The sequence below is a fragment of the Nomascus leucogenys genome, chromosome 18, assembly GCF_006542625.1.
Source record: "Nomascus leucogenys isolate Asia chromosome 18, Asia_NLE_v1, whole genome shotgun sequence".
NCBI classification, from domain to species: Eukaryota; Metazoa; Chordata; class Mammalia; order Primates; family Hylobatidae; genus Nomascus; species Nomascus leucogenys.
The window spans coordinates 87,749,901-87,768,301 of record NC_044398.1 but is presented as its reverse complement, the minus strand read 5'-3'; the positions used below and the strand labels follow the sequence as shown (position 1 = coordinate 87,768,301).

Below are 18,401 nucleotides of genomic sequence, written 5' to 3'. Positions count from 1 at the left end.
GCATCAGACACCCACAGGATGGTATCTTGGTGCATTTACTGATTTAAGTTGTGAAACTCTAGGGCCTACCCCATTTCTACCACCAGCTACGGGACTCGGTGGGTGCAACAGGATCATGCAGATCTAAATTCACTCCGTGCCTCCCCTACACACCAGGAAAACACTCTCAGTTACTCACGTAGGCAAAAGATGGGCCTTGCTGTGGTTGAACAACACAGTATAAAACAAATGTCAGTGTTATTTCCATCACATGGACATCAGGGGCTGGAGAATACATGACTTTGATCCCCCCAAACAGCCTGGAGTCCCCCAGACAGACAGGTCAGCTCCTTTTCCTTGATACTGTTTCTTTTCTCTCTGTTTAGCTGCAGGAATGCGATCACAGCTCACTGCAGTCTCAACCTACTGGGCTCAGGCAATCCTCCTGCCTCAGCCTCCCAAGTAGCTAAGACTACAGGCATGCACACCAGGCCCAACTAATTCTCGTGATTTTTTTTTTTTTTTGTACAGACAGGGTCTCACTATGTCACCCAGGCTGGTCCTGAACTCCTGGGCTCAGCCCATCCTCCCACCTTGGCCTCCCAAAACACTGAGATTACAGGCATGAGCCCCCATGCTCAGCCATTCCCTCCTTTTTCTAATTTCTTAGAGATCCAGACATTTCAAAGGTTTTCATAATTACTGGGGCCACATTAGCCTCCTTAAAACAGTATCCAGTGAGGCAATGTCTGAGCTGTGTTTACACATGCAGCCAAAACAAGCAGCACATAGTAGGCCCTTGATAATGATGAGCTGTTAGAAAGTATTATCTCCTGTGTTTACTCTTTTTTTTTTTTTTTTTTTTTTTTTTTTTTTGAGGCAGAGTCTCGCTCTGTCGCCCAGGCTGGAGTGCAGTGGTGCTATCTCCGCTCACTGCAAGCTCTGCCTCCCGGGTTCATGCCATTCTCCTGCCTCAGCCTCCCGAATAGCTGGGACTACAGGCACCCACCACTGCGCCCAGCTAATTTTTTGTATTTTTAGTAGAGACGGGGTTTCACCATGCTAGCCAGGATGGTCTCGATCTCCTGACCTCGTGATCCACCCGCCTCGGCCTCCCAAAGTGCTGGGATTACAGGCGTGAGCCACCGTGCCCGGCCTTCCTGTGTTTACTCTTTAGGGAAAGGGAAGGCAGTGGAAACTGTATTTTAACTGCCACGCAGCCTTTGGGGCCATTGTTCCCACCCACTATGGCTAGAAACCAACTTGCCAGAGACAATTCTAGGATGCTGAATCTTGAGTTTCCTGCATTTGTTTGGAGAAGGAAAGTTCTCCAAAGACATGACCAGCGCCCATCCCAGATCTCCAAGGGCCTCTGGACAAGCCGGCCATGGTGGCTGCCCCAGAGTCCCCTCTGAGGGCGCAAAGCAACATCCGGAATGGCGAACACTGGAGACACCCCACGCCGTGGTCAGATCTCCATCCTACCATCTTCCCACCCATGAACCTGCAGACGGAGGCACCGGCCAGTCCTGGCGGCCCTACCATGTGCCCCCTCCTGTAGGATAGATGGGGCAGGGCTGACACACGAGGAGGAAGAGAAGGATGGGCCCTAGAGGGGATGACTCTAGAAACCTGCTCTTCTTTTCCTCCCAAGCTCTTAGTCATACTGTGTCATCATCTGTTTATTTGAGGGATTCTTTGACAACTACGTGCTCTTCCACAGGTCCGGAAGCTCAGAGAAGAGAATAAATAGCATCTCTCAGACTTATCCCCAGGTCCCCACCCCAAGTGGTGCCTGGCACACAGTAGGTGCTCAATCCACAGTTACTGAATGGCATTGCACTGAAGCCCACGGGCCGAGTGATGCCAGCATCTCCATCCCAGGGACAGTGGGACACGTAGAGGAATCTGGGAACCCAAAAGGTACCTTAACCCCTGAGACATTACAGAGATTCACTGAAAGGAGTGCTTCTCAATCAAAGGCAACTGTCCCACCCCAGGGAACATCTGACAACGTCTAGAGATATTTTTGGTTGTCACAACTGGAGGGGAAGGGGGCTATCGGCATCTAGCAGGTCGAGGCCAGGGATGTCGTGAAACATTCTACGAGCCACAGGGAAGCCCCTCCAAGGAAGAGTTATCTGGTCCAAAATGACATCAGTGCCACCACTGAGAAGCCCCGACGTGGAGGAAGATCTCGCTATGGAAGGAAAGGGCTTATTCTCATTTCACAAAACGGGCCCCCTTCTGGAGGGATGCTTCTAGCTGAACCAAGAAATCACCCATACACAACAGGCCTGCTCGCCAAAAAGACGGTCCCTCTTTGAGTCTTCAGGGGAGGGGTAGTCAGACAGGGCCTGAGTTCTTGCAACGATGTTCTGTTTGTATCTCGGTTGGGCTGCCAGCTGGAGACCGGTTGGCTAAATCATGGCCTCTGATTGGGAACTGCCACTCACCGTGATACTTGTGTCTTTCTTGCCCTTGTGGGAGGAGGCCACCACGGCCAGGTACTGAATGACCTTCTTGGTGTTTTCAGTTTTCCCGGCTCCAGACTCGCCTCTGAAAGACACAGGAACATCGTCTATGCACACGTTCCATGGTGACCTTTCCGCAGTTCCATGAGCCAGGCAGGACAAAAATAATTATCACCACCATTTCCCAGAGGGTGAAACGGAGGCTCCCGGAGGGGAAGTAACTTGCCCAAGGTCACATCTCTGGTAGTGAGCTGAGCTGGGTCCCCAACCTAGGTCCAATGCCCAATCTATTCCTTCCAAGAGGACGTATAAAAGAATTCAGATACAAAGAGTGAAAAGGTGGGCCAGACGCAGTGGCTCATGCCTGTGATCCCAGCACTTTGGGAGGCTGAGGTGGGAGGATCATTTGAGCCCAGGAGTCTGAGACCAGCCTCAGCAACACAGAGAGATACTGCCTCTATAAAAAATGTCAAAAAAATTAGCCAGGCATGGTGGCACATGCCTGTAGACCCAGCTATTTGGAAAGTTGAGGCAGGAGGACCACGCGAGTCCAGGAGTTCAAGACCAGCCTGAGCAACACAGCGAAACCCTGACTGTATAAAAAATAAGAAAAATTAACCACGCATGATGGTGCATGCCTGTAGTTCCAGCTGCTTAGGAGGCTGAGGTGGGAGGATGGCTTGAGCACAGGAGTTTGAGGCCGCAGTGAGCCATGATCACACCATTGCACTCCAGCCTGGGTGACAGAGCAAGACCTCATCTCTAAAAAAATAGGGTGAGCAAGAAAACCTTAGTTTTCCTACACGGGTCCAAACAGGTTTATTTGGAATCATCAACTTTTTTTTTTTTTTTTTTTTTTTGAGACGGAGTCTCACTCTGTCCCCTGGCTGGAGTGCAGTGGCGCAATCTCAGCTCACCGCAAGCTCCACCTCCTGGGTTCATGACATTCTTCTGCCTCAGCCTCCCAAGTAGCTGGGACTACAGGCACCCGCCAGCACGCCTGGCTAATTTTTTTGTATTTTTAGTTGAGACGGGGTTTCACCATGTTAGCCAGGATGGTCTCGATCTCCTGACCTCATGATCCACCTGCAGACATCATTAGCATTGCTAGAAATGGAAAGACCAGGCACAAAGCAGCCTTCAAGAAAGGACATAAGTGCCTCTTGTGTACCAGGACCTAAAGTTTAAGAAGCTCCCTTATGGAAAGAAAAATTTACCAAAAAACTGGTTATCCCATTGGTTACTGGGTAGATGCAAGCCCCCTTATCCTCTGAGGAATCCCACCCCATGTATCAGGAGGCTAGCTGATGATCTCAGCCAAGTTTCTAAGAATAAGCCCAGCTGAAGTAATTCACACTAAAGTGCAAATGACTGATACGTTTAGATCAGCATGACATGGTTTGTCTTATCAAAAAAGTATGTACTCCTGGAATATGAAGGTAGATTTTTTTTTTTTTTTTTTTTTTACCAAGATGGCTTTTGTGAACTAGCTGCCTGTTTTGGCCACCAGAAATCATCACAATGGAACGGTTCCATCCAGATACTGCCTCTATGTCCCACCACTCCTAGTGAAAGATAGGGACAGTGCCTTGACCAAAACTTCACTTGTTTATCATCTTCTTCTATTTTTCAGTTTACTTTTGGTTTTTGTGTTTCCTTTCTTTGCCTTATCTCTCTCATTTTCTGAGCTCACTTAATATCTAAAATATAAGAGAGTTTTTTTTTAAGTTGGGAAAAGAATTTGTTCACCCCGAGGTCAGCCCAAGGTTCTCTGTGCTGAATCAGTGCCACCAAAGCTAGTACAGTCTCTGCTCTTCTTCCTAATTAGGAAATAAAGAAATTAATTTTCTCTGCCAAGGGCCCATTAATAACTTGGCTCATGGCTTAAAAAAGAAATAGAAGAAAAGAATAAAGAAAGAGAAAGAAAAAAATAGTGCCCCAAATTGCTGAGCCTAATCCTACAGGTCCCACTGTCCAGAAATCAAGTGTCTGATGGCCAAGAATGATGAAACATCTTGCAGTGACTTTGTGCGGTTCCTTCCCTTCCCAATGGCCACATTATTTCACATGGCCTCAGAGGCAGTTTATGAAATGGGCACCATGAAGGCATTACCCCATTTCCCCAGAAGGGAAAACTAAGACCAGAATATGTGTGTGTGTGTGTGTGTGTGCGTGTGTGTGTGTGTGTGTGTGTGTGTAAAAGAGGAGAACCAGGTGCAGCAGAGAACTGGCCACGTTTATAATCGCAGCTACTCAGGAGGCTGACTTGGGAGGATGCCTTGAGGCCAGGAGTTTGAGAGAAGCCTGGGCAACATAGCAAGATCCCATCTCTTAAGAGAGAGAATTGGCATTTGTCATTGGGGGGATATAGGAGGAAGGGTCCCTTTGCTAACTGCTCTACATGAATTATTTCCTTTATCCTCTTCCTGCCTCCATGTTATTATAGAAGGAAGAGCCTTGCCCAGAGTGGGTAAGCAATTTTCCCTAGGTCACACAGCAAAGAAGGGATACAGTCAGAATGGAAAGTCAGGTCTCTGATTCTAATGCAATCAGAATTCCTTTTACTACATTTCACCAAGTTGTTCCATGACACAGGCCCAACCCTCTAGGGACTTGCTTTCTAAGGCCAGAAGAAGGGCAGGGGAAGGGGAATTGATATTTGTTGAAGGCCTGCACAGTATTAGGCTTTGGGCTCACAAATCTTTTCATTTACTCTACCCAGCAATCTAATGAGAGAGTTATTAATTATCCCCATCACCCACCTGGGGAAACTGAGGCAAAGAGAGGTTGAAGTAAATTGCTCCAGCCCACAATTGCTCCTGCTTTCACACAGATAGGAAATGGAGGAGAAGCAGGATTTGAACTTAGGTCCACTTGACACCAGGGCCCATGTTCTGCCTCCTATCCTTTTATTTTAACAAATCAGCAAAGAGAAAAGACAGAGTGAAGTCCCAGCCCCACTCCGTCGGAGTTCTGCCATATATTCCAGGAGTCTTTACTTGCCCAAATTAATGAAGCAAGCCACTCAGTCATTCACACCTAAGTATGAATTACGTCAATCAGGCTAACCTGGGAACTTTGCTAGACTTCATTCTCAAGTGAAGGGGATGGATTTTGATTAAAGCAAGAGAAAGGAGAGAAATTTTTGGATGTAGGAAACCACTTGCGTAGGTGGTCGTGAAACTATTAAGATCCAAGACAAGAATCAGGACAGCGGTGTGCACAAACAACACGTGTGGAACACACTCTTCATGCTGACAAACCAGTGTTCCTAGACTGCTGCTGCTCACTTCTTCTTTCCCACAATGATTCCTTCCTTTCCACCCTGGCCTTGAACCTCTCTCACCTCCTCCCTTTTACAACAAAGACATCGCCAGGTGCGGTGGCTCACGCCTGTCCTCCCAGCACTTTGGGTGGCTGAGGCGGGTGGATCACTTGAGGTCAGGAGTTCAAGACCAGCCTGGCCAACGTGGTGAAACCCTGTCTCTACTAAAAACACAAAAATTAGCCGGGCCAGGTGGTGGGCGCCTGTAGTCCCAGCTACTCGGGGGGGCTGAGGCAGGAGAATCGCTTGAACCCAGGAGGTGGAGATTACAGTGAGCTGAGATCGTGCCACTGCACTCCAGCCTGCACAATAGAATGAGACTCCATCTCAAAAAACAGACAAACAAACAAAAAAACCCAAAGACATCAACGTGCCCCGTCCGTGGCTATGGTCTTCCACTTTGCCCGGGATGGGGAGTGGGATGTAAACTCTGGGAATCTACGCCTTCCCGTGTAGCTGCTGGGCTCCACTGTTTCCAAGTTCTGCTGAGAAAAATCAATTGCCCTGAGAGGTTCTGCCAAAGAAAACATCCCAAGCTCCAGGCTTGCGGGTGTCTGACGGTTGATGTGCTCAGAGCTGGTCCAGAAACATTCATAGGGTGGCTTTTCTTACCGCTGACCTCTAGGGGCGAAGATGCCTTCCTGGTCTGAGCACCCTGAACTCCTTTCTTGTTTCTTGGGGAATTTGGTACTGAGCTCCCTCTTCCTGGAGAAGGACTGGACTCATGACCACGTTATGGCCTCCTGGCCTTGTAACTACCCCAATGCCAAGTCCATTTAATCAGTCCAGCCCCAGCATCTGGGAGGAACCACCCAATGGCCACTTAACCCCTCAGCCAGGCTGGCTTCATGAGTGTGACCTGTACAGTCTCACAGGGACCACCCTATGCTTGATACTCTAATGTTGCCATCTGGAAATTCTTCCTAATTCTTTATAAAGGCTCTGCATTTTCTTTTTTCTTTTCTTTTCTTTTTTTTTTTTTGAGACTGACTCTTGCTCTATTGCCCAGGCTGGAGTGCAGTGTGTGATGCTGGCTCACCGCAACCTCTACCTCCCAGGTTCAAGTGATTCTCCTGCCTCAACCTCACACGTAGCTGGAACTACAGGTGCCCACCGCTATGCCTGGGTAATTTTTATATTTTTAGTAGAGATGGGATTTCACCATGTTGGCGAGGCTGGCCTCGAACTCCTGATCTCACGTGATCTGTCCGCCTCAGCCTCCCAGAGTGCTGGGATTCCAGGTGTGAGTCACTGCACTCAGCCAGCATTTTCATTTTGCAAAATTCTACAAATTCTGCAGCTGGTCCTGGCTCCCAGGGTTGAATATTGCCAAGTCCATTGCAGCCTGTGGTTTGCCACTGGTAGGAAAGCCAAATTGTCTCTGATGAACCTCACAGCTACTCAGTCCCTGGTCTTTATGTGACTGGCAAGGCACCCTGGCATTTTGTACCGTACAACTCCTACACGTCCTGCAAAACCCCAGGCAGAAGCAACGCCTCTCTCCCCTACAGCATCAATTGGCAGAATAGCATAATGGGCTCCAGGTTGCTCAAGTTCAAATCCCTGCTCTGCCAGTTACCTGTGTGACCTTAGGCAAGTCATTTCGCCTCTCCATACCTCAGTTTCTTTACCCCATTATAAACTGGGTATAATAAAAACACTTATCTTGTATGATTTTTTTTTTTTTTTTGAGACAAGATCTCACTCTGTGGCCCAGGCTGGAGTGTAGTGATGCAATCATAGCTCACTGCAGCTGAGAATTCCTAGGCTCAAGTGATATTCCTGCTACAGTCTCCCAAGTAGCTGGGACCACAGGTGCACAGCACCACAGCTGGCTAATTTTTAATTTTTTTTGTAGAGACAAGGCCTCGCTATGTTGCCCAAGCTGGTCTCAAACTCCTGGTCTCAAGTGATCTCTGGCCTCATCCTCCCAAAGTGCTGGGACTACAGACATGAGCTACCACGCCTGACCTTTTATATGATTCTTATGAGAATTAAATGAGTGAATATTTGTATAAAATGCTTAGAACAATACCTGGGATACCAAAAATTTATTATTACTTTTGTTTTTTTGAGACAGAGTTTTGCTTGTTGCTCAGGCTAGAGTGCAGTGGCACAATCTTGACTCACTGTAATCTTGAACTCCTGGGTTCAAGTGACCCTCCCACCTCAGCCTCCTGAGTGGCTGGGATGACAGGCATGTGCCACTACACCTAGCTAATTTTTTGATTTTTTGGGGTCTCGCTAAGTTGCCCAGGATAGTCTTGAACTCCAGGCCTCAGGCAGTCCTCCTGCCTCGGCCTCCTAAAGTGTTGGGATTACAGGTGTGAGCCACTGTGCCCACCTATTATTACTTTTATAACCACTACTTCCGTAGAGCTTATATCTTGTTTGTATAATGATTTTCAACATTCATCCTATCATTAAAATATAAATAATATTCACATTTTCCCACTGTTTAAGCTAGGAGTTAGCAAACTCTTTCTGTAAAAGGTCAGACAGTAAATATTTTAGACTTTGAGGGTCATGCATTCTTTGTCACATCTGCTCAGCTCTCCACTGTAGCACAAAAGCAAATATGTAAACAAGTGGGTGAGGCTGTGTTTCAATAAAACTTTATCTAGAACAAACAGACAAGGGCCTGATTTGACCCACTGGTCAAAGTTTGTCCTTCCTTGGCTTGAGTCCCTTAGCACATTCTCATCTATTTTATTTATTTATTTGATTGTTGTATTTATTTTTTGAGATGGGGTCTCACTGTGTCACCCAGGCTGAAGTGCAGTGGTGCAATCTTGGCTCAGTGCCAACTTTCTACCTCCCAGGCTCAGTGAGCTGAGATCCTCCTGCCTCACCCTCCTAAGTAGCTGGGATTACAGGCACATGCCATTACGCTCAGCTAATTTTCGTGTTTTTTGTAGAGACGGGGCTTTGCCATGTTAGCCAGGCTGGTCTTGAACTCCTGAGCTCAAGTGATCAGCCTGCCTTGGCCTCCCAAAGTGCTAGGATTACAGGCATGAGCCACGGTGCCCAGGCTGTCATCCATTTTAGATGAAAGTTCAAACTCCTCCCGAGGGCCTGGAAGCACCCCCCTACCTCTAATTTTATGTGAAACCACCCTCCTCCTCTTACTTTAGCCCCTTGATCACACAGCTCTTTCTCCAGCCAGGCCCATGGCCTCTAATTAAACTGATTACACTGGATGGATTACATGCTAGACAAAATACAACCCAGACCTAAAAATTACATTTATTCAGCTTTCAGTTTTCCTTCCTTTCTTGTCTTCCTTCCCTTCCTTCCTGTCTCTGGGTCTTGCTCTGTTGCCCAGGCTGAGGTGCACTGGTGCCATCATAGCTCACTTAGCCTCTAACTCCTAAGCTCAAGTGATCCTCCCTCCCCATCCTCCCGAGTAGCTGGGACTACAGGCGTGCACCATCCCACCTAGATAATTTTTAAATTTTTTTGTAGCAATGGGGACTCACTGCGTTCCTCAGTTTGGTCTCAAACTTCTGGCCTCAAGCAACCCTCCCGCCTCGGCCTGTCAAGGCCCTGAGTTTCCAGGTATAAGCACCACACCTAGCCAATTTCAGTTTCTTTTTTTTTTTTTTGAGACACAGTCTCACTCTGTCGCCCAGGCTGGAGTGCAGTGGCGCGATCTCGGCTCACTGCAAGCTCTGCCTCCCGGGTTCACGCCATTCTCCTGCCTCAGCCTCCCGAGTAGCTGGGTCCACAGGCGCCCACCACCATGCCTGGCTAACTTTTTTGTATTTTTTTTTAGTAGAGACGGGGTTTCACCGTGTTAGCCAGGATGGTCTCGAACTCCCGACCTCGTGATCCACCCACCTCGGCCTCCCAAAGTTCTGGAATTACAGGCATGAGCCACGGCACGCGGCCAATTTTCAGTTTCTTAACTGCATAACCAAACAGTTGGTTCCAGCCTGGCTTCTCTTGATCACCAACTATGGCTAAAAGCTCAGCCCTGCTGTCAACTTGTAGGTTCTTCAAGTCACTTCGGCTGAATTTCACAACAAGCAAAATAAAATTGAATACAGAGACTGAAGATGTTGGTGGTTCTGGGCTGACTGGATGCACCTGCGAATAAAAGTTGGCTCGTTTTGGGATTTCCTCCCTAACAACGGCTAAGGCCTCCTTCTCCAGCATCGGCTGTGTGTGGGCAGTGTGTTAAGTCCTTGCTAACGCTGCATTCCAGGAGATGGAGATACACAACGGCCAAGTAAACAAATAATCAAGATAGCTTTGTGGTGGAGATATCATTGCTACATGGGGTGATATGGCTGAGAAGATCGAGGGGAAGGGAGGAGAGGGGAGGCTGTGGATGGGGAAGCCAGGGAGTTGCTGAGCCTTGAAAGTTACAAGAGAGCCCTGTGGGAAGAATGGAGGGAAGGGTGGGCCAGGCAGGGCAAACAGTATGGACAGAGGTCCAACGGAGGGAAATGCTGGGCCCGGGTATGAGACAGAATGGCCCCCAGCGTAGCTGGAGGGCCACAAGGGAGGGGGACAGCAGGAAGTGACGAGGGAAGAGCGGATCACACTCAGTCTTCGAAGTCACAGTAAGGAATCTGAGTTTTATTCTCATGGGTGCAGGAAATCATTTCAGGAGGGGAACGGGGCTTTAGAACCAGTGTGGGGAGAATCAGAATTGCAGGATGGGCTGGGCGCAGTGGCTCATGCCTGTAATCCCAGCACTTTGGGAGGCTGACCGAGGTGGGTGGGTCACCTGAGATCAGGAGTTTGAGACCAGGCTGGCCAACATGGAGAAAACCCGACTCTATTAACAATACAAAAATTAGCCGGGCATGATGGCATACTACTCGGGAAGCTGAGGCAGGAGAATTGCTTGAACCCAAGAGGTGGGGGTTGCAGTGAGCCAAGATCGCACCACTGCACTCCAGCCTGGGCAACAGAGTGAGACTGTCTCAACCAAAAAATAAACAACAACAAAAACAAACTGCAGGATAGGCCAGGTGCAGCAGCTCATGCCTGTAATCCCAGCACTTGGGAGGCCGAGGCTCCCTGGGTCACCTGAAATCAGGAGTTCGAGACCAGCCTGACCAACATGGTGAAACCCTGTCTCTACTAAAAATACAAAATTAGCCGGGCATGGTGGTACATGCCTGTAATCCCAGCTACTCGGGAGGCTAAGGCAGGAGAATCACTTGAACCTGGGAGGTGGAGGTTGCAGTGAGCCAAGGTCACACCATTGCACTCCAGCCTGGGCAACAAGAGCAAAACTCCGTCTCAAAAATAAACAAACAAACAAACTGCGTGATGGATACTGGATTGCAGGAAGGATTTTAAAAAAATAGTGAGCACTTTCACTACAATAGCAGCTGATCCTTACAAAGTGCTCACCATGGGGCAGTGGCCTGTTTCTCAGTTCTTCACATATAGTGACTCGTTTCATCCTTCCAACAACCCAATGGGGTGCTTATTGTTCCCATTTTACAGATGGGGAAACTGAGGCTCAGAGAAGCGAACTGACATGTTTCCCAGAGCATACAACTAGATGATGATGGAGCCAGAATTCAAACCCAAGGGGTTAGGTTCTGGAATCCACACTTTATGATAGCATGCTAATGAATATTTATTCAATGAATAATGAATGAATAGTCTTATAATGTATATTTATTGAAGGAAGGAAGCAAGCAAGCGATGGGAGCAGGGAGCTTAAGAGACTGCTACAGAGGCCCTGGTGAGAGGTGACGGGACCCTGAACTAGGAAGAGGTGGTAGAGTCAGAGGAATGGACAGAGAAGAGAAATACTTCAGCATCACACAGTCCAAGGCAGGAACCACTACCTAAATTAACTAAAATCTTAAAAATTCAGTTCTGCAATATACTTGCCACTTTTTAAGAGCTCAATTAAGTGAACATTTTAAATGAACTTTGTGCTCATCACAAAGTTCTGTTGGACAGCACTGTTTTAGATGAAGCAACACCTGCTGATGGCATGGGGCTGGAAATGAGAGCAGGGTGGCCTCTTCTTCATCTTCACAGCCTCTCCATAAGCTCAGCTTAGAAAGGTCAAGTGACCCGTGCATAGCTACACAGCTAGGAAGCCACCTGAAAGTCCTACTCCTTCCTGCATCTCTCTGTTACCATACTTAATTCATTCACTCAACAGAGGGCAGTTGAGCAACACTATTTTGGTTCCTGGGGAGATGACATATGGCTCACACGTGGGTTTGGCTCCTAGGGGATCAAATGCCTCTGTGGTCAGCTGAAAAACAGCTCCCACAAGAATGTCCATGGCCTATCCTCAGAATCTGTGAATATGTTTGCTTGAGATGAGGAGACTGTCTTGGATCATCTAGGTGGCACTACTATAACCAAAAAGGTGCTGGGCCTTCTAAGAGGGAGGTAGGGGGACCAGACAAAGAAATTTGAAGATATGATGCTGTGGGATTTAAAGATGGAGGAAGGGACCAGAAGCCAAGGAATGCAGGTGACCCCTAGAAGCCAGAAAACTAGGAAACCAGGTCAGCAGGTTGTTTTAGCATTTATATCCACATATCTAGGTAGCATTGTATCTCTAGATCCAGACTATTCATTGTCAAACATCAAATGTTTACTTCCTACCATGGAATATGAGAATTCAGTTTCCATCTAATCCTCTTCCCTTTCCCCACAGAGCCAATTCCATCACCGGTAATTAATCTGGCTAGACAAATACTCCAAACTTGCACAGCTGGGCTCCTTAGTCCAGTGTGATTACTTCTCCTTCCATCCCAACTTTTGGTTTTTCCTGGAGTTTATAATTGCCTTTGTTTTATTGTTTCCAGGTTTTCTGTCTATATCAACCCCAAACTTATGAACTGTTTCAGTCTTCTCTCGATACAGTTAATTGCCATCCTACCATCCATCACCATCTGCAGTTCTTACTACTAGTTTTTAATTGTCCTTCCAGATAATTTCATGCAAATAGGAAACATATGCATGTCCACATATTCCTGCTCTTTTTAAAGACATGCACGGTTACATTGTGCATATGCTGGTTTGCCCTTGTGTTTTCCGCTCAACGGTATATCTATAAAGAGGGTTCTCTCTGAGCATAAATAGATCAGCCTCACTCTTTGTAGTGGCTACCTGGAAATGTTATATTTTATTTAAATAACCCCTGTTGATTACAGCTTTAGTTGCTTCCAGACCTTCGAATATATATATATACGAATATAAATATATTAAATATAATACATATTATATATTATGTAAATATATATATGCACAGTCTATCCTATTTACATATTCCATATTTGCAAATTCACCGACCTGCTGAAAGTTATTTGTAACCCCAAAATCAATATTCATGGCACTTTTGTGGTCATTTGTGAACATGTGCAGTGCAAGGAAAATTCGATTCCCCCAATGCACACGTTCCCAGTTCAGGTTGAACAGGGGAATGCTCTATCTTCTAGTTTCAACTCTCATACTGTAAACAAGTGTCCTTTTTGTAGTGTATTTAGTGCCACTTTTTTTGTATTTTTGTGGCTTTTTGTTAGTTATTTTGCAGTTTAAAATGTCCTCTCAGATGTGCTCCCTACGGCAGCACACATACTAAAATGTCCCCAGCATAGTTCTCAAGTGTTGGCTCATGTTTCCAAGCACAATAAGGTTGTGATATCCATTATGTAAGAAATACACATCAGATAAACTTCATCCAGGCGTCAGCCACAGAGCTGCTGGCTGTGAGTTCAATGTCAACGAATCAATAATATATATTAATATATGTTACTTGCATATAAATACAATAGTGAAAACTCTCTGAATGATTCTAAAATTGAGTTACTATCTTCTGCCTATGTACCTAGGTCTTCAAAGAAACAGTGACACCAACCACCAAATATGGCACTGATGTGTTTGTGGCTTGATAAATGTGAAATATTAAAGTGATAGTTTAACATCTTCCCTATCAACACAGACAGCTGTTATGCAATCAGATGAGATTCTGCATATAAAATCTTTAGTTCAAGTCCTGGCACAGAGTACGTGTTCAATAAATGCTAGTTTTTTAGAAGGAGGAGAGGTATGGAACCAAATGATACCAGGTGTCATTAAGAGTTTAAGCTTGCCTGCCTCCGCAGAAGACCATATATCACAAATGTTTAATGAGCATCTATACTGTGCCAGGTATAAAGAGAGGCACTCGGAACCATGAACAAATCAAAGATCTCTGCACTCATGGATCTTTTCTTTCATAGGTTGGATCTCGACTCCAGATTAAAAAAAAACAAAAAAAAACAGAATAAAAAGCAGTTCCACTTACGTGCATAGAATGGACTGGTCCTCCCGATCTGCAAACAGAAAGAAAAAAGAGCCATGAATTAAAATGAGCTCTGAGCTAAGGGTCTGGATTTGGCTCCTCCCAAGGCCCTCGCATTCTAAAGCTTCTCCATGTCGGCCTCACTGGAAGTGACAACAGGTCAGCTGGGCTTATTGCCCAGGCCACAGGGGCCACGACCAAAGCCAAAAGGGTAGCCCCAAAGTCCCAGAGGCAGCCCCAGAAAGATGCTGGAGCCTGACTGATCCAGGAATCACTAGCATCCAGCCACATCAGCTCTGGAGGTGTCCCGGGAGGCCCACCCCACCCAGATTAGGTTAGGGACCAAACACAGATGTTGGATCTATACAGATCAGGGTCTCACTTAGCCACTTCTCCGCTCTGTGGCCTTGGGCAAATATTCTTAAACTCCATGCCTCAGTTCCTTCATCTGTAATATAGTATTGTGCACATTTGTGTTTTTTTGTAAATCCAGCATCCATTTCCTCTTCTTCCAGAAGCATCCTGTGGTCCTTGAGGTTTCCCCCATCACCCCTACCATCATGTACAGTCTTAGTGGGACTGCCTCATAAGTACCTTCAACAAAGAGGTAAGAATGTGTTCCAGGCTGCATTGGTCAGACTCTCTGGCCTAAAACTCCAAGCTCAGTCAAGGACAGGGAAGCACAGCAGGTGGACAGACCCCTGAGGCAGACTTCCTTTCTGCCCCTGGGCCCAAGCAGCCCACTTTCTGTCATTTACCTAGCCTGATTCCCAGCGTTCCCACTGCATCTGTGAGCTCCACCATACTCCCCTACAAATCCCTTTCCCCTACTGGATGGCAGAGTCAGTCTCTGTTGTTTACCACTACGGAAACCCAAAAGATACAGAGGTCATCAAAGAACGAGACGTGATTAAGCAGACATTACCCATCACCTTCTACTCTTAAAGAGGCCTCTGAGGTGGAGCCAGGCTCTGAAGACACATTTCCTTCCCAAAGAGAGATCTTAGAACAGTTACCAACACTTTCAATGGTCACCTAACAATGTAGAAATCCCAGCATCACATCTGCTGGTAGACAATGCCACAGCGACAAGCATTTCTTAAATCCACTCCCTGGCTTCGGTCCTACTAGTTTAGTGCTCAGCTCTCACAAGCTTCATTTCATCAAAAATCTTCTAGGCTTGGTTTAACATTGTATCTCTAGTACTGGTAGATAGTTGGTAGGTGCTGAATTATACTTGTTAGATGGATGGATGGAGGGATGGATGAGTAGATGGATGAGAAGATGGGTGGACGGAAGGAGGGAAGAAAGGAAGGAAGGGTAGATGGGTGAATGGAAGGGTGGGTAGATGGGTAGGTAGATGGATGGGTGGGTGGATGGATGAATAGACGGATGGGAGGGTGGATGGGTGGGTGGATAGGCAGATGAGTAGGTGAGTAGGTGGGTAGGTGGATGGGCAGATGGGTGGGAAGATGGATGGATGGATGGATGAGGAGATGGGTGGGAGGATGGAAAGACAGGTGGATGGGTAAGTGAATGGAAAGAAGGAAGAAAGGAAAGAAGGAAGGAAGAAAGGATCGGTGGATGGAAGAATGGATGGATAGGTAGATGGACAGGAGGATAAATGGATGGGAGGTTGGGTGAATAGGTAGATAGATGGCTGGATGGAAGGATGGATAGATGGATAGGTAGAAGACAGGAAGACAAATGGATGAGTGGGTGGGTGGGTAGGTGGATGAATAGATGGATGGAAAGAAGGAAGGAAGGATGGATGAATAGATGGATGGATAGATAGGAAGAAAGAAACAGAGAAAGAAGAAAGGAGGGAAGGGTGGGTAGATGGGTAGGTGGGTGGGTATATAGCTGGGTGGATGGATGGATGAGAGAGTGGATGGGTAGGTGAATGGGAGGGAGGGCAGACTGGATAGGTGGGTGAATGAGTGAGATGGACGGATGGATGGGAATATGAATGGGAGGATGGATGGGACTGAAGAAGGCAAGGTAAAAGAGATGACTCTTTCTTCCATCGGTAATCTGAAGAGAGAACTGATTGGAGGTGGGCACGTTCCTCAGATTCTATGCCCAACTCCAACCAGTTCTCTCTCTCTTCCCTCGGACTATATACGGATGTTTGGGTGGCCTGGTTGAACGAAATCCTCAAGACAAAAGGCCTAAAGACTAGTCAACTCTGGGGTTTCAATTCTGGTGTGTTTATATAATAGCACATTTAAAAATAGACAGGCCGGGCGCAGTGGCTCATGCCTGTAATCCCAACACTTTGGGAGGCCAAGGAGGGTGGATCACTTGAGTTCAGGACTTCCAGACCAGCCTGGCTAACATGGTGAAACCCCATCTCCACTAAAAATACAAAAATTAGCTGGGTGTCGTGGCACGCGCTTGTAATCCCAGCTACTCAGGAGGCTGAGGCAGGAAAATTGCTTGAACTCGGGAGGTGGAGGTTGCAGTGAGCTGAGATTGCGCCACTGCACACCAGGCTAGGCAACAGAGCGAGACTCTGTCTCAAAAACAAATAAAAAAAAATACATAAATAAAATAGGCAGCCATTGAAAAGAACCAGGCAGAGCTTTATGGATGGACACAGAAAAATAGCCAAAATATATTAAGCTAAAAATAAAGGATGAGGTAGCATAGTGTTGTACCTTTTGTGTTTTAAAAAGAGAGATATATAGGTAGGATGCAGTGGTTCATGCCTGTAATCCCAACACTTTGGGAGGCTGAGTTGGGAGGATCACTTGAGGCCAGGAGTTTCAGACCAGCCTGGACAACATAGCAAGACCCAGTCTCTACAAAAAAAATTTTTTTTTAATTAGCTAAGTGTGATGGACGTACCCCTTGTCCCAGCTACTTGTGAGGCTGAGACAATAGGATCCCTTGAGCCAAGGAATTCAAGGTTGCAGTGAGCTGTGATTACACCACTGCACTCCAGCCTGGGCAACGGAGTGAGACCCTATCTCTAAAAACAGACCTGGGATGGGCGTGGTGGCTCACACCTGTAATCCCAGCACTTTGGAAGGCCGAGGCAGGCGGATCACTTGAGGTCAGGAGTTCAAGACCAGCCTGGCCAACATGGTGAAACCCTGTCTCTACTAAAAATACAAAAATTAGCCGGGCATGGTGGCACGCACCTGTAATCCAAGGTACTCCGGAGGCTGAGGCAGGAGAATCGCTTAAACCCAGGAGGTGGAGGTTGCAGTAAGCTGAGATCACGCCACTACACTCCAGCCTGGGCAACAGAGCGAGACTCCAAAAACAAAACAAAACAAATAAACAAAACCAACAAACAGGCCTGAGCCTGAAGTACTGAGAAAAGGGACAGGAGGAAGACCTACTTTCACCCATTCTACTTCTATCCTGGTCATGTTTGTGCTATGAACACATACAATCTTTTCCTCATCCCACCAAAAATGGTCAATAGAAAAAGAGGCGGTATTGTTCTTCATGAAACCATCATGACCACAAAGCTTAAAAAAAGACAGAAAAGAAAGAGCTACCGAATTACGATCCCACTAACAGCTCCAATCTCCCGAACGCTCACTGCACTGCGGGTGTATGCTGAACCCCTTCTGTGTTGAAGTGACCCGCTGAATTCTCTCAGCAGCCCCTGGGGTGGGCTCTGGCTCCATTTTACAAATAAGGAGAGTGAGGTTCAGAAGTGAGGCAACTTACCCAAGGTCACTGGGGTGGGTTCAATTGTGATTCCCAAAAGATATGTTCACTCAGAACCTCAGACTGCGATGTTATTGACTAATCAACTGATTGAGATGGGGTCTCACTTTGTCACCCAGGCGGGTGTGCACTGGCCTGATCTCAGCTCACTGCAACCTCAACCTCCCAGGCTCAAGCGATCCTCCCTCTTCAGCCTCCCCTGTAGCCGGGACTACAGGCACATGCCAGCACGCCCAGCTAATTTTTTATTTTTTGTAGAGATTGGGTCTTGCTATGTTGCCCAGGCTGGTTTCACACTCCTGGGCTCAAGTGACCCACCTGCCTCGGCCTGCCAAAGTGCTGGTATTACAGGCGTGAGCCACTGTATCCCACCTGTGATGTTATGTAGAATAAGGGTCTTGTAGATGTAATTAAGGGAAGGATGTTGAGATGAGGTCATCCTGGCTGGGAGTGTCCCTATTTGTAAGAGAAAGGAGGCCGGGCGTGGTGGCTCACACCTGTAATCCCAGCACTTTGGGAGTCTGAGGTGGGTGGATCACCTGAGGTCAGGAGTTCGAGACCAGCCTGGGCAACATGGTGAAACCCATCTCTACTAAAAATACAAAAAATTAGCCAGGCATGGTGGCAGGCACCTGTAATCTTAGCTACTCAGGAGGCT

General features: G+C 47.0%; 1 protein-coding gene across 5 annotated transcripts in view; it reads right to left on the bottom strand.

Annotated features, from left to right (window-relative positions):
* MYH11 (myosin heavy chain 11) overlaps positions 1–18,401 on the bottom strand; it is a 155,982-nt gene that overhangs the window by 83,744 nt on the left and 53,837 nt on the right. For 3 of the 5 annotated variants that reach the window (XM_030798026.1, XM_030798025.1, XM_030798023.1), the window contains exons 4-5: positions 14,060–14,087; positions 2,436–2,538 (exon numbers count right to left, since the gene is read on the bottom strand). In XM_030798026.1, the coding sequence (XP_030653886.1) occupies positions 2,436–2,538; positions 14,060–14,087 (131 nt within the window). Of the gene's footprint in view, positions 1–178; positions 200–2,435; positions 2,539–14,059; positions 14,088–18,401 lie in introns of all 5 variants that reach the window. The other 2 variants (XM_030798022.1, XM_030798024.1) reach the window with 1 other exon arrangement.